Source organism: Trichechus manatus, unplaced genomic scaffold, assembly GCF_000243295.1.
Source record: "Trichechus manatus latirostris isolate Lorelei unplaced genomic scaffold, TriManLat1.0 scaffold00028, whole genome shotgun sequence".
Classification (NCBI taxonomy): domain Eukaryota; kingdom Metazoa; phylum Chordata; class Mammalia; order Sirenia; family Trichechidae; genus Trichechus; species Trichechus manatus.
In genome coordinates, this window is record NW_004443964.1 from 4,576,964 (window position 1) to 4,592,766 (window position 15,803).

General features: G+C 52.1%; 1 protein-coding gene across 1 annotated transcript; it reads right to left on the bottom strand.

Annotated features, from left to right (window-relative positions):
- Positions 1 to 8,759: 8,759 nt before the first annotated feature.
- Positions 8,760 to 13,706, bottom strand: BIRC5 (baculoviral IAP repeat containing 5). The gene is made up of 4 exons (XM_004374110.2): positions 13,590 to 13,706; positions 13,233 to 13,342; positions 11,603 to 11,720; positions 8,760 to 8,982 (listed from the first exon to the last, which is right to left on the bottom strand). The coding sequence occupies exons 1-4, from the start codon at positions 13,698 to 13,700 to the stop codon at positions 8,893 to 8,895; spliced, it is 429 nt and encodes a 142-aa protein (XP_004374167.1). The 5' UTR covers positions 13,701 to 13,706; the 3' UTR covers positions 8,760 to 8,892.
- Between the last annotated feature and the right edge of the window lie 2,097 nt (positions 13,707 to 15,803).

Here is a 15,803-nt window from a genome sequence, read left to right on the forward strand (position 1 = left end):
AGAGGAGTGGGGAGGGGGACCGGGCGAGAGCGGAGTGGGGAGAGGGGTTGTAGGGGGGACCGGGAGAGCAGGCGGAGACGGCCGTCAGCCAAGTGGAGAGGAAGCGCGGGGGAGGGGAGAGGGGAGAAGTCGGGGGATGGGGACCCGGGGGTGGAGAGTCTAGGGAGTCGGCGAGTGGGGAGAAGTGGGGGAGCGGGGGGACCCGGGAGGTAAGGGGAGCGGGAGATGCGTGGAACGGAGAGAGCCGGGGGAGTCCTGGGACCAGGGGAGTGAGGGGGAGCGGGGTGCAGGGAGGGGTCCGTGGGATACGGGCAGGCGCCGCCGAGGCTCTTCTGAGCGCGGCACCCCGTTTCTGCCCGCGCGCCGGCTTGGCGGTGCCCCTCGGTTCCAGGGAAATGGACCCCGCCTCTCTGTGACCTCGAGCTGTCCCCAGGGGAAAGAGGCCGTCCCGCAGCCACAGGCCGAAGAGCCGCAGACCTGGGTTCAAATCCCAGCGTCCCCGCAGCTGGCCACTTCCTGGGCACGGCTCTCAATCTCTCCGCGCATCGGGCTCCTGGGCCGCTGGTCAGGCTGTGCCGCCCGGGCTGCGCGGAGCTGAGAAGGGAGGAGGAGAAAAGGGGGCGCCCTGGGACCCGCCCGGGGCGCTCCAAGACAGGGCCACCCTGGCGCTCCTGGCGGCCGCTGAGCCCGGGGAGAGAGGCGCCAGCGCTAGTTCGGGGCAGTGACTGCGGACTGCCCGGTGGTCCTGGTCTTAGTCTGAGGACCAGCCAGATGGGACCAGCAGTGAGTAGGTGGGTGCGTGCTCGGAGGGCGCTGGCTGAGGTCTTGCTTAGGATTAGTTCCAGTTACAGATGTCACCTCCAGGCACGCTGCCTCTGCAAACTTGTGAAGAGCCTTCTAGGACAGGTGTTAGGGCTAGTGGGGGTGGGCGCTGGAGGAGCCACACAGGGTCCCCCACCCAGGAGCAGCTTGGCCAAGGAACCCAGGCACAGGGGACACATGCTGGGGTACACCGCCTCCAGCAGTCACAGCCAGCCATCTGGAGGGTAAACCCTGAGCATCGGAAGGGCCTCCTCTGTGAGGCCCTGGACCGGGGCTGGAAACGGAGTCTCATTTTGGGGTGTTCGTTTCTCAAGCAATGGTGAGGCACCCCCAGTTAGCCGCTTTTCTCCCCCAGGCTCTTCCTGTTTGAGGAATACACTCAGGAAGCACGAACAATCCTAACAGAGTTATTGAAACCATACTCCAAATGGAATTCAGCTGAGCAGCAGAGAATGATTCCACGCTCCGTAAGCACTTCATCTTCTCACTGTTGGAGCTCACTGGGGGCTCTTGGGTTCCCGGCTGGACCTGCCATGGTGTCCGCTGCCCCCAGCAGCCCCTTTGAGCTGCACTGCCCAGCCCACAGCCCCTGCTCTGGGGAGCATTGTGGCAGCCAGAGACCTTTGTCTCTGGGGCCATTGGGTTTTGAAAATGAAAGAAGTTGGCAGAGACAGGGCAAGAAAGATCCCTGGTGGCACAGCGGTTAAGAGCTATGGCTGTTCACCGAAAGGTCAATGGTTCAAATCCACCAGCCACTCCTTGGAAACTCTATGGGACAGTTCTACTCTGTCTCATAGGATCACTATGAGTGGGTTATAGGATCAGTATGAGTCAGAATTGGCTTGTTGGCAATGGGTTTGGTTTTAGAAAGTCCAGCACCTACAAATGCACAACAGTGGGAAGGAGGTGGGGGGACAGCGCCTCCTGCTGCTGGGGCTGGGAACATCCAGGAGCTCAGGGTCCCCCCACGCCCCAGCTCTGATTACAGCTGGGGAAGAAGTGTGAATAATAACAAACTGTGGGTCACCCTAACATTCACCCCACAATAAAACTATATAACGGGAAAGTTAAAACCAGAGCTACCGTGTTGTAGTTGTTACGGGCAGTTAAGGTAGGTTCCAACTCATAGCGACCCCACAGTAGAACTGCCCCACAGGGTTTTCTTGGCTGTAATCTTTATGGAAGCAGATCGCCAGGTCTTTTCTCCTGCAGAGTCGTTGGGTGGTTCAAACTGCCAACCTTTCAGTTAGCAACTGAGCGCTTAACTGTTGCATTACTAGAGCTCCTTAGAACTACCATAGGACCTAGCAATTCCACTCCTAGGTATAGACTCAAAAGAATTGACAGCAGGGACTTAAACAGATACTGGTCTACCAGCGTTCACCACAGCGCTCTTTACGATAGCCAGGAGGTAGAAACAACCCCTGTCCATCCACACGTGAACAGATAAACAAAATGTGGTAAAGCCATACAATGGACTATTCTTCAGCTACAAGGAGAAATGGAGTCCTGGTGGTGCAGTGACTAACAGCTCAGCTGCTGACCGAAAGGTTGGCAGTCAGAATCCACCATCCGCTCCTTGGAAACCCTATAGGACAGCTCTGCTCTGTCCCATAGGGTCACTATGAGCTGGAATCAACTCGACGGCAATGGGTTTATTTTGGTTATAAATGAAGTCCTGATACATGTTACGACACAGAGGAACCTTGAAAACGTTATGCGGAATGGAATAAGTCAGACATAAAAGAACCAATATTGTGTAATCCCACTTTTATGAAATATCCAGACTAGGCAAATGCATAGAGACTAAAGTTTATCAGCGCCTACCCGGGGCAGGTGGGAGGGGAAAATGGGGAGGTATTGCTTAAGGGGCACAGAGTTTCAGTTAAGGGTGATGAAAAATGTGGAACCAGGTAGTGGTGATGGTTCTATAACACGGTGCATGTAATTAATTAATATCACTGAGTTGTACATGTGAAAAATGGTTGAAATGGCAAATGTTTTGTTAAATATATTTCAACACACACACAAAAAGACTATGCAGGCTGAAAAATGTACACATATAACAGGAATCAATGGTACTTGGTTGTTGTGTGCCTTCAAGTGGCTGCCATCTCATAGCGACCGTTTTGCTTTAGCGGGGCCAAAGCCTCTTTGTGTGTGTGTATAACTGAGAGGTGATATTAGGGAGAGCTAGAGGAACCCCTTTTTGGGTGGATGGTCCCAGTGACCCCCTGCATCTTGGCCTGAGCTACTTTGAAAGGGTCTCTGTTCATTGTACCCATCTAAGTAGAATAGGACTCAGCTATCACGCCCAGTGACAGGTGCTATTTGGGGCCACTGTTACCCAGCGTGGCATTTCAGCAAGTGGCACCAGAGAGCCACACATCTCCATTGAAGAATGGACTCGCAAATTCACTCGTGTGCAGTGCTGCGGAGATGTGGATGCTCAGAGCGTCCAGGTCAGTGGGCTGCAGCCCCATCTGCTCCAGGCCTGGCATCGGTGTTCTAACGTCCAGAAGTCAGGGGGATTGGTTAGTTTGTCCCCTAAGCACCAAGCGCTGGCCCTTGATGGGCTACTTCGATGAATTTGCCAGGATACTTCCCTTGAGATAGGCCCAGATTACACCCTGGCCCACTTCTGAAAAGGTAACGTTTTAGAAGGACCATTGTCTTTCCTTACTCACCCTCCTTTCATCAGCTTTTAACTCCATATTTAGAGCCGTCCGTGGGCTTCTCGGTGGCGGAACACCAAGCTGAATCCAGGCTGCAGGGGCCTCTTCAGAGGTGGCATCAGACCACTGCTGCTGAAGTCAGAGGCAGGATTACAGGTGACAAAAAGCAGGGCTGGGCGAGGCCCCTTTTCTCTTACACCTGCATTTAACTAACTCCTGTCAGCGGCTGGAGGGGGCAGGTGCCAGATCCCAGTGACAGCTGTGGGCAGACAAGCCTGCTGCCGTGAGCTGAAGGCACGAATATCGCCTCCAACGCAGAAGCCTGGGAGAACAGCTGAAGCCCCTGGCTAAGCCACTGTCCAGCATCAGCTACAGTCAGCCCTCCATATCCCTGGGTCCCCATCAGCGGATTCACCCAATCTCAGTTGGAAAATATTTGGGGGAAAAAAAAAAGTTACATTGTTGCTGATGTGTATTATATAATTAGGCCTACATTGGTTGCTCTGTACTGAACATGTACAGAGTTTTTTCTTGTTATTATTCCCTAAACAATACAGTATAACTATTTACATAGCATTTCCATTGTATTAGGTATTATAAGTAATCTAGAGATGATTTAAAGTATAGGGGAGGATGTCCATAGGTTACATGCAAATACTACACCATTTTATACAAGGGACTTGAACATCCGTGGATTTTGGTACAGAAGAGTCCTGGAACCAATCCCCCGTGGATCCCGAGGGATTACTGTACGCTACCACTAATTTCACTGCATTGACAAACTTCCTTCACTAGAAAACGCACCGTCCTAAATCACCCTGCCCAACAGGTCAATCCATCCATGCTCTGGATGCACAATGAAGTCATTTGTCCGGTAAACTCATCAAGACACGTGCTGGTCAAAAGCCAGACATTCTAAAGCTTCTCAGATGGTCGCGGCCACAGCTTGGGAACACCTGCCCTTTAATTTTACATGGACAACCAGTTTCCTTTGAGAGTAGTGGCCAGGATTGGGAGGCAGCCATGTGGCCGGGGTGGTCCCATCCCCAGTAAAACCCACAGGTATGAGAAGGGCCGGACACGGTCACCCTGGTGACGAGCATGGTGATGAGTGAGCCTGGCAGGCTCTGATGGGCTTGCTCACAAGAACCGGGAAGATGTCTGATGCCACGCCCCTTCTCCCACATCACAGAAGGTGACCAAGTTCCCAGAATAGGCACTTCCACTCCTACTGCCTAGGGCAGCTTTCCCCACCTGGTCCACCTGGCGGCCTCCCATCACTCTCCCCACCTGATCCACCTGGCGGCCTCCAACCGTCAGGCCAAACAGATGCTTGGTGATGGCCCTCCTGTCCCACCCAGGACAGAGTCACCGGCCCTCTTCTTGGTGCTCATGCTGAGATGCCCACACGTATGGTCACTTGTGGGCCTTCATCTCCCTGCCACTCTAACAGAGCAGACAGGAGGCCCTGTGCACGCACTGTAGGAGAACGGCTTCTCTCTGGGCGTTGGTTCCCTGACTTGGCCCCCGGTGCAGTCAGTGAATGAGTAAACGGTACCACTTTGGGGCCCACAGAAGGCCCCAGCGTGGTGCCAACCAGCTGAGCCCTGTGGAGAAAAAAACCTACAGCTCAAACAGGGGATGGCAGGACTGGTCTGGGGGCCACTGGGCTGGCCGGCTCTTCTCCACTGAGACCTCGGCTGTTGAAAGCAATAGCAGAACTATAGTTACAATGGGGGATACTGGGCGAAGGGCACTCAGGACCCCTCTGTACTAGCTCTACAACTCCCTGTGAATCTTACATTATTTCAAAACAAAAAGTCAAAACTGCTGTAATGTGAAGATCAGCAGAAGCCTTGGGAGGCGGGTTTCCGTGGACGCTGTGAAGTCCTTCTAACAAGAAAAGCTGTCCGAAACTGGAGTGGGAACGCTTTAGACAGCCCCACCTCCCTCGTGCAGGGGGCCGGCCCCGGACACTTCCCCGAGGCTGCACAGTGCACCCCGGGTGAGCCCCAGCTCTGGAGCCAGGCGGGAGCCTAGCTTCAAATCCCAGCCCTACTACCTGTAGTTTGTATAATCGCAGGCAAGCTATTTTGCCTCTAGAAAAATGCAGACAAGAACATTAGACTTTATTTTTAAAAAAGAAAAAAAAGCCTGCAAGGAGGGGTCAGTGCCCCCGGGGATGCCACTTGCAAGGTGGTGGCTGGCTGGGGCCCCGCATGTGGCAGGTGGGCTGGCGTGCTGCACTTCTCAGCACCCTGCTGTCGCCTCCCTCAGGAGACAGGTGAGGATTCTGGTTCCCCAGGCGGGCTTACAGGGCTCTCCCTGCAGTTCACACCTGACAGGGCGGCCTGTGAACCACCTCGCCCCACTGACGGCCCTGCCAGGCTCAGCCCGACTCAGAGAAGCCTGGAGGCTGACACACGCCACGGAAAACTGAGGCTGTTGCCCTACCTTGCGGCGAGGGCCTGAGCCTTTATTACCAGATGGGTATTAAGCTCTCAATGAGAAATACGGTCTTTGGAAAATAAGCTTCTAGAAGATAAAACTAAAAGGGACGGAGCGGGGTGGCTCCAGGCGCCCTCACGCCATCCACTGACAAAGCTGAGAACTGCGTCCACATTACTCGTTGTGCAAAAGAGCGGAGGACAAATACTTTTTTCTTCGCTTTTCTGCAAAGCCACTTTTCCAGGCCAGTTATTATGGTAAAGTACAAACAGCAGAAACAGCAGAAGTAAGCAGCTTAGACAAGGACAGGGGATGAAGGGCTTTTTCCTTCCAAACAAAAAGTGCGCAGCAGTCCCCACGTTTAGAGGGCTGAGCTGTGGCAGAAGCAATCAAGGCTGAGGGACGTGTCTGGCAGCCAGCCTGGCACATGGAACGCGTCCAAGTGACAAAGCGAGCCTGGGGCTCTTGTGGCCCTCGCAGGGCCGAGGCAGGCTCCATCCCTCCACCAGGACGCCCCTCCCTCCTGCGCCCTGCAGGGGTGAAAATGACCAGTTGGCAGGCTGAGAGGCAGCCACCACAGAGAGCTGACAGTATTTGAAAAGCCCAGTGGAATCTGCAGCAGTGCTTGAAAAGAAATGCTTTTTATTTCTCAAAAATGACCAAGATGATGCCTGAGGCTTCCAGTAGGAAGGTAACCATCTGCCCGCAGCTCTGCTTCTCATGGGGAGGGGATCGTCTATCATCTTCACGCAGGCGTCGGGCCAGCACGGGCCCTGCGTGCTGGCAGGGTGACTCCAGGTCTCCTGTCACTCGACCCCTCCCCACTGCCCGCCCACCCACTATGGATCCCGCTGCACACACGGTGACAAGACTGGCCGCCGCCTGGCCAATGAGGCTGACGCACCGCAGGCCCCCAGGGCGCTGAGCCAGGAAATGTATTCAGGCCACCGCGCTTCCCGCTTCCTGGGAGAGCTGGCTCATTGCGGCTGTCCTAAGTGGCAGCTTCTGCTAGCTACTGCTATCTTGTCTCCCGAGCCACCTAAAGTTCCCACTGCCTGTCCAATGACTTAGAATGGCCATTTGACACTGGTCTATGAAACAACTGAGGGGCCCTGGTGGCACAGTGGCTAAAGTGCTCAGCTGTGAACTGAAAGGCTGGCGTTTTGAACCCACCAGCCGCCCCGTGGGAGAAAGATGTGGCAATCTGCTCGGTAGATGACAGCCTTGGAAACCTCACGGGGCAGTTCTACTGTCCTATAGGGTCACTGAGTCAGAAACGACTCGCCGGCAACGGTTTTGGTCTATAACTCAAGCAAAATTAGAAAACCAGACGGCAGAACCTTAGGAGGCGCCGGGGAGCTGATCTTGACCCCATCACTCAAATCACGCGTCTACTGTGCAAAGCACTTCTCTCGTCTTTTTAACGCCCACTGGGGCCGCAGCCAGGTTTTATCGCCCTTGTTACAGACGAGGGAACTGCAGCCTAGAGCCTACAAGAGGCCGGCCCCCGGCCCCCGCTCACTCACAGGTCCAGTCATTACACAGATGCCCGCCTTCCTCCTTCCCCACGCCTCCTGGGCCCGCAGCGGGAGTCCCAGACGGCCGCTGTGACCACCACTCTTAACTCCTCACATGGCCCGTGCTGGGTGAAACTTCAACATCACTCAGTCTATGATCTTGCAAGATTGGAAACAATATAAATGAGACGCCTATTATTAAAAAAAAAAATCAGTGTGCTAAAAAGAGAAAGGTTCTCCAGTCTTTTTTATTGATTTATTCTATTGCCTCCTCTAGGAAGACGCGCTGCAGAAGGACATTATCAGCCTGACGCACACCATCAATGGGAAATAGCTATTTGCAAAGTATTGGAGACATTAAGGCCGGGAAATCCTCACTTGGGCGTCCATCCCCCTTCCCCCCACCCTGTGCAGAGAAGGGTGTTCAGGGGAGAAGGTGCCCCACAGCTGCAGGGGGCACCGGCTCTGCCATCCTAACGAGAGGACCGCGTGAGCGAGCGGGGGCTCTGAGACTACCTTGCTGGGCCTTGGGACATTTTCCTGTAGGCTTTAGAGAAATGTTGCAACCTTGCTGTGTGCCCACTGGAGGTAAATAATAAAAGAAACATTCTCCAACTGACCTCCAGCAGGAGGCAGGCTTTCCCTCGGTGTCAGACACTTCCCCGCCCCTCTCTGAGTGCTGCTCGCAGGGGAGGGCTCTCACTACCCCTTCTCCACAGACGGAACTTGATCAGGAAACATGTGGCTTCTCACTGACGGGCAGGGCAGCCACTGACAGCAGCAACCCGCTCGGCGGCCTGGTGGGTGCCGGGATTTCACACGGAGGGAAGAGGGCTGGCGCAGCACCCCAGGCCCAGCGGGAGAAAGGAAGGTCACAGCACGTGGAGATATCAGACGAGGTAACACAGACTATTCTGAACACAGGCAAGAAATGCACAGTCTGGATTTAGATTCTCATACAGATGAATTTTAAAACTGCACCCTTGGTCGGCTATCTGTCCATACACAATGGAGCTCTGATCTCATCCATGTGTCAGATCTCAGGATCGAGTGTCACCTGGGCACAGCAACACGGGCCCGGCCACCAGATCCAGGAAAACGGACACTCTGTCCCCCTCCTCACTCGTGTCTCACCTTCTCACCCTGGCAAGGCCGGGAATCAATAAAGCCAAACAATAAAAAACAAAAATAAAAAAAAGGAAGAAAAGAAAGAGAGCGAGTAAGTCACTGCAGCCTGCAGCACCAGCCGACAGAGTAGCCTTGGGCGCCACCCTCGAGGAAAAACAATACTGCAGTTTAAACGGTCTAACGTCAAATCTCTGAAGTCCTCCCTTCCCAGGGCACTGCTAAGGAGCCCCGGAAAGGCTGGGGACACTGTGGACCCTGGAGGCGCCGGTGCCCGGCGCTGGGCCAGTGCAGCGAGGAGGGCGTCACTCCAGGGCGGCCAGCTGCTCAATGGCAGAACGCACTTTCTTGGCAGTTTCTTCAAACTCTTTCTGCTTACTGTTGGTTTCCTTTGCCTGGAAATAAAGAACAGGCATATGAAACGGAAACAAGCTCTTCCAAATCACACATCGTAGGTAAGATTAAAAAAAAAAATAGGGAACTTTCACTGAGCACCTAAACACGCTGGGCACCACGTGGGCAGGCGCTCAAGACAAGTAGGTGCAAAAGGGTCGAGGGAGGGCCGCGTGCAGGTGAATACCCTGATTCAACGCAGCTGCCCCTCCTGAAGCTACCCCCTAAAACCACAACGACAGCCAACGTTCACGGAGTGCTCCCTATGTACCAAGCACTATTCCACAGGCTTCACACACGTGAACTGGGTCAGTGCTGAATGTACCATCAGGAAGGGCCACCATCATCCCCATCAGACAGGTGAGAAAACCGAGGCTGAGTTAAATGCCTGGCTCCAGGTTACCTGGCCAGCTCCTCACCCACCAGCCTGCACTGCTCCTGAGACTCCCCTAGGAGAAGTCCAGAGCCTTTACTCCCACGTGCATTAAAGAAACCTGGCAAACACCAGCTTTTTCCTAAAACAGAAAAAGTTCTTCTCAGCTCCAGTACCTCCCAGAAATCGGCTTCCAGCCTTCTCGTTCTGCTAAAAGCGTGCTCTCCAGGGGGCAAACGGCAATCACATTGGCAAACCCAGGGACCAGCTTCCCTATCCTAATCTTTATTCTCCTTGGTTCCTCAGCCACATTAAAGAAAAAGCAAACAAAAGATCTTTATGCGGTTAAACTTGTTTTCTAAGAAGAAAAGCAATAGAGGTTTGCTTTGAGAAACACATTTCAATACATACTTTCGTCTGTGACTTCAATTTTGCCCCATCTGACTTATTTTAAAACCAATGAAAAGAAAACACGATTTTTAATATAATCAGCTGACAAGAGAAGAAGAGCAGCTGACTCACAGTGCTGCGGCCTGACAGCCACCCTCCGCCCAAGAACCTCATTTTCACCAGTGCAGAAAGACGGCCACAGCCCTTTGAAAAAAATACTTATTTCATACCCTTTTTTTCTTCTCTTTAAAAAAAAAGCCTAAAATTAATTAAGTCCCTTTGCACACATGCTGTCCACCACCCATCTGTCAGTCTGTCACACTGTGGTGGCAGCACATTACTGTGATGCAGGGTCACCCACGGTGGACAGGTTTCAGCAGAGCTTCCAGACTAAAACAGACTAGGAAGAAAGGCCTGGCAATCTACTTCTGAAAATCAGCCAATGAAAACCCTATGGATTATAACAGAACACTGTGTGATGTAGTGTTGGAAGATGAGCCCCCTAGATTGGAAGGCGCTCAAAATACACAGCGGCCGCAGCAGTGGACTTGAGCACACCAGTGGTCACGACGAGGGAGCAGGACTGGGCAGTGTTTCAGTCTGCTGCGCACAAGGTCGCCAGGAGTCAGAGCTGACCGGCAGCTAACAGCACCCGCGCTGTAATTTAACTGTCGCCTCAGGGAGGCAGGTTATCTCCAATGTCTACAGTTTCTGATAAAGGGCGGGTGAAGCAGAAACAAAAGACCTCACTACTGGGAAAACAAAATAAAACTCCCCAAGCAGAGCTTCTGCCCTCAGAGCTGGGAAGTCCTTTTCCTAGTGGTTCATTTTATCCCATCACAGGCATTTACAAATGAAGGCTTTGGCAGACGTGAGGGTCTGCTGCTCCCTACGTTTATTCCCTGAACTGACTGATTTTCCAACTGGTAGCTGTTACTTCATTTTTTAAGATGGAGGCATCCGCAGCCAAGAAGCAAGAGCCAGAGGGCCCGTGGTGCAGACCAGCTGGTGAGACCTTGATGGTGCGGTGCATCACCCCCTGGCCGGCCCCTGGAAACCTGCCCTCTGCACTGCAGCGCGCATTTCCAGACCAAGGCCCAGGCAGGCTGCTGGATTGCAAGCTCGTCAAACCGACGGGCAGCTCGTCTCAGGTCTGCGATCTCAGAAATTAGCAGCAGCACAACAAACAACACTCTCTCCTTGTCTTCAGTATCTGGATCCTACCGACATACCTGGTCCTTTCTAAAAGAATGCCTGATAAATTACTGTTGTGACATACGTACAGTAGAGAATTATTCACTGTTGATCTGAAACACAGATTTAACTGGGCACCCTGGCTTCCTCTGGCAACCCTAAATCTCCGCAGCCAGGCTGCCTGGGAGCCATCACGGCCCCACTCTTCTACCCTGCCAGTGATCCAGTACGACTGGGACAGGATTCTAACGTCACCTGCAGACATCCCCTGCAGGTCCAGCTGGCCTGTCGCTTCTTTTCCCCTTCCCAGTGTGCTACTATGTGCTCCCCAATCTGTTCACACCACTAACACATTAACACACAACAGTGCACACGGCTTCCTATCTGTCATGGCTGCCGTCCTGGAGGGCAGGAATGCTAGCTTAACCACCGTCGGGTCCCCACCAAAAGTAGCCCTTGACACACAACTCACACGGAACCTGTGTTCACTGAGTGAATGTGTTATTCTGTCCCTTTGTACCCTTACATACCTGTCACATATATGGGCTTAAAAATGCTCAAGGTAAGCACAGAGGTCATCTAGTGTTCTTGAGGGACTGGGGCGGCTGAGTACTAAAGACGCTGAACGAGACTTGTTCTCAGTTCTTACTTCCGATAATACGTACGATTTTGTTCTTGGCTCGCTCTTTGTCCAGTTTCAAAAATTCGCTGAGAGTTAATTCTTCAAACTGCTTCTTGACAGAAAGGAAAGCACACCCAGATGAATGTTTTTTATGTTCCTCTCTAGAAAAACCAACACAAGAGCATGCCAACAGAGAAAAGTCAGGGAAGAGGAGAAAGGCAACCGTTCATTACCAGCGGCCCAGTCCCATCACCCACCTCCCTGTCTCCTGTGAGGCACAGCATGTTCTGCTTCAAAGCAAGGGATGAGCTGGAGGTACACGGAATCAGCACCACGTCCCAGACCACATCCCCACACGCCTTGTCTGAACACCTGCTCCCTCTCGGTGAACGTCTCCCCCACGTCTTTGCAGCTAATGTATTTTATCTGAAGTCCCTTAGCAATTAGTAGGAAAAGGGTTATACTTTAAGTCCAGAGTTATTACATGTCAAATCCCTCTAAAATCCTCAAGGAACTGTTTGAATTAACCTCATTTCGCTGGCGCTGGTACCTAACCTACTGGCTCAGAGTAAGGGTAGTGCGGGTTAGGCTTTTCCAGAGAGCTTCTCTACATTATAACATCATTCTCTACGAGGGGAATTATTCCTGAGGAGCTGATGTCACTGTAACCAAAAAACTATTGGAATGAAAACAGAGCCACAAAGTCCAAAAGGACGGCCGATCGTAACTACAGTCAGAAGCCATTCGATCGTAACTACAGTCAGAAGCCATTCTAACACTTAGATGTTCACTTCCAAGAGTAATACAATCAATATTTTTCCACCACGCATCCCAGTCAATACTGGATCATCACAGCAAACACCTTAGGAAAGAAACAGCAGCAGTCTTCTGGCCAAGAAGATAAACAACTCGGCTGAAAGTTCTGGAAATAATTGATTCTGGCAGGAAAAAAAAAGGGTGAAAAAAGCATGACATTCTGGAAAGATAGAGGACTGTATCTATCTGAATATACACACAGAATTTTTTTCTAGTGACTGGGTATCTTGACAAGCTCCTTGACAGTTCATCACGCTTGGTAAAGTAGAAGGTCAGCAAAAAAGAGGAAGACCCTCAACGAGATGGATGGACACAGTGGCTGCAACAATGGGCTCAAGCATAACGATTGTGAGGATGGCGCAGGACTGGGCAGTGTTTCGTTCTGTTGCACACAGGGTCACTATGAGTCGGAACCAGCTTGATGGCACCTAAAAACAACAATCTTGACAAGCAAAATCCAAAACAACACTAAACTATACCCTTCAAAAGGGTAAATTTTATAGTATGTGATCTATATCTCAATAAAGCTGTTTGAAAAGTATTTGGGCATTCCTAGAAGTTCACAACTACAGATCTGTTCCCATACAGTTGAACCTGAAAAGTAATCGAGTACCTAACATCCACCCTGAAGGACACGCTGGCCAAATCAGTTTTGACTAAGCTGTAAGTGTCACCAAGGCACCAGCACGCAGAAATTTATCCACTCGCAGTAGGGGTTTAAAGGCACAAAACCAGGCTAGAAGGTACCGCTCCTTCACTAAGTGTCCTCGAAATTCAAAGCGTTTCCCCCCAGCCCAGTTCAAACAAAGCTTCCGATGGAGCCTGGGCAGTCCGAAGGCTGGCCCGTAGACACTTACATGGGGTCGTCATCTGGCTCCCAGCCTTCCAGCTCCTTGAAGCAGAAGAAACACTGGGCCAAGTCAGGCTCGTTCTCAGTGGGACAGTGGATGAAGCCGGCCTCGGCCATCTGCAAGGGAGAGATGAGCGGACGCAGCGGCCTGAGGCCCGCAGAGCGTCCCGGCCCGCCGCAATAGGGCCGACCCTCCGGAGGGGTCGTTCCAGAACCGGGGCGCAGGGGCGGACGCAGGAAGGCCTCGCTCAAGGCATGGCGGGCCTGGGGGTCCAGGGCCGGGCTCTGGGTTCCGGGCGAGCCTGGGGGTCTGTAGGGGGCCTGGGGGCCGGGGCGGGCGTCCTGAGGGGCCGGGCAGTCTCACCCGCTCCGGGGTGCAGGAGCAGCCCTCCAAGAAGGGCCAGTTCTTGAACGTAGAGATGCGGTGGTCCTTGAGATAGAGCTGCCAGGCCGGGGGCAACAGCCGGGCGCCCATTCCGCCGCCGCCGACCGGTCCTGCGATTCAAACCCGGCGGTTGCAGCGCACCGCGGGGCACGACGGGAACGCCCCGCCCCTTGCGCGGGACGTGCCCGCGGCCTCCTGGGAATGCGAGGGTGGGCGGCGCGGGGCCTGATGGGAGTTGTAGTCCTTCCGCTCAGCGGCTCCGATTCTGTTGTCGCGCGTCGAGTGACCCCAGCCTCCCACTCACCCCTTCCCACATTTTGCGCTTCCCCACTGCTTTCAAAGAGTGGGTAGGAAGAGGAGCTTGGGATGGGCTGACGTCCAGGAATGGGCTCAAGGAGTGGCCCCCGTCAAGCACGTGTTTATTGTTGTTGAGTTGTTAGTTGCCATCATGGAGTCGGCCCCCAACTCATGGCGACCCCACACACAATGGAACAAAACGCTGCCAAGTTCTGCGCCATTCTCATGATAGTTGGGATCCACAGGGTTTTCACTGGCTGATTTTACGAAATAGATGACTAGGCCTTTCCTCCTAGTCTGTCTTAGTCTGGAAGCTCTGCTGAAACCTGTTCAGCATCTTCGCCACATGCAAGCTTCCATTGACAGACGCGTGGTACCTGCACATGACGTGCATCGTCTGTACTCAAACCCAGGTCTCACACAATGAAGGCGAGAATGCTACCACTGAACCACCATTGACCCCTCATGAATTTCTTAAGCTCTGCAAACTCATTTCTTTTTGTGGGTTCTTCCTTCTGGAACAGGGACCTTATATCAGGCTGGTTAGAATGTGTGCCTGATGCATTTCCAACTAGAGACCCACGTTCTCTCCGGGGGAAGATGTCAGATTCAATCCACAGCTAAGCCTCCAACAACGGTCCTGTGCCCCATTTTTTTTCGGATTACTGTTTTGCCTACTGTTTGGTTAGTTACAGAAAGTTTTTTATACACAAGGGACTTAGCCTCACTTGTCACGTCTCCCCTCTTCCCCCAGTTTGTTTGTCTTTTAACTTTGTGGGTTTGTTTTTTTCTGCAGAATATTTTTTCTTTTCCTTTTTTTGGTGGAGAAGATAAATTCAGAACAGTTTTATTTAATTGACAGACAGGACCTTGTTAAACTCTGGTTTAAAAAAAGCCTTTCACATCTCTGTCTTGTTCACTCGTTGTCATTCATATTTATGTAAAAGTAGAAGCTTAAAAATAAGAAGCTTATTTATCACAACCTATAGGTAAGAAAAGGGTCACATAAAACAGAATTTTTATTTTTGAAGTTTTTTTCTTTTTTTAAGGTGTTAAAGAACGTTAATAGGAATTATGCTGTATCAACCATTTATTGAAGTAAATGGGCTTTGGAACTAAAAAAGGAAAAGAACTTCTAAACACTAATGTGCAAAGAGGAAACAGTTCACTATGCCAGGTAGTGGGTGATCAGCAAAGATAACCAATGTCGGTGTCATTAGGGAAAGCTTAGAAGCTGGACCTGTCAGTCTGTCCTACTGTGGTGGCTTGAGTGTTGCTATGATGCTGGAAGCTATGCCGCCAGTATTTCAAATACCAGCAGGGTCACCCATGGTGGGCAGGAAGATTTATAAAAAATACTCACTGAGGGGACCATGGTCCCGGGGAACATCTAGCTCAATTGGCATGACACAGCTTATAAAGACAATGCTCTACATTCTACCTTGGTGAGTAGTGTCTGGGGTCTTAAAAGCCTGTCAGCGGCCATCTAAGATACTCCACTGGTCTCATCCCTTCGGGAGCAAGGGAGAATGAAGAGAACAGGATACAAGGAAAAGATCAGTCCGAAGGACTAATGGTCCACAGCTACCAAGGCCTCCACCGGACCGAGTCCAGTACAGCTAGATGGTGCCCGGCTACCACCACTGACTGCTCTGACCAGGATCACAACAGAGGGTTCTGGACAGAGCTGGAGAAGGATGTAGAGCATAATTCTAACTCACAAAAAAAAGACCAGATTTACTGGCCTAAAGGAGACTGGAGAAACCTCGAGAGTATGGCCCCCAGACACCCTTTTAGCTCAGTGGTGAAGTTACCTCCAAGGTTCACTGTTCAGCCTGGGAGTGGACAGCCCCGTGAAACCAAATGAGACTAACAAGGTACAGGAGTCCAGTGACA

Bases quoted from the DNA above. Each gene is read 5' to 3' on its own strand.
- BIRC5 (XM_004374110.2), bottom strand. From the start codon at position 13,700: ATGGGCGCCCGGCTGTTGCCCCCGGCCTGGCAGCTCTATCTCAAGGAC. The intron at 13,343-13,589 runs GTGAGACTGCCC...TCTCCCTTGCAG, and splicing joins GCTCCTGCACCCCGGAGCGG to ATGGCCGAGGCCGGCTTCAT. The intron at 11,721-13,232 runs GTAAGTGTCTAC...TGGTTTTTCTAG, and splicing joins GAGCCAGATGACGACCCCAT to AGAGGAACATAAAAAACATT.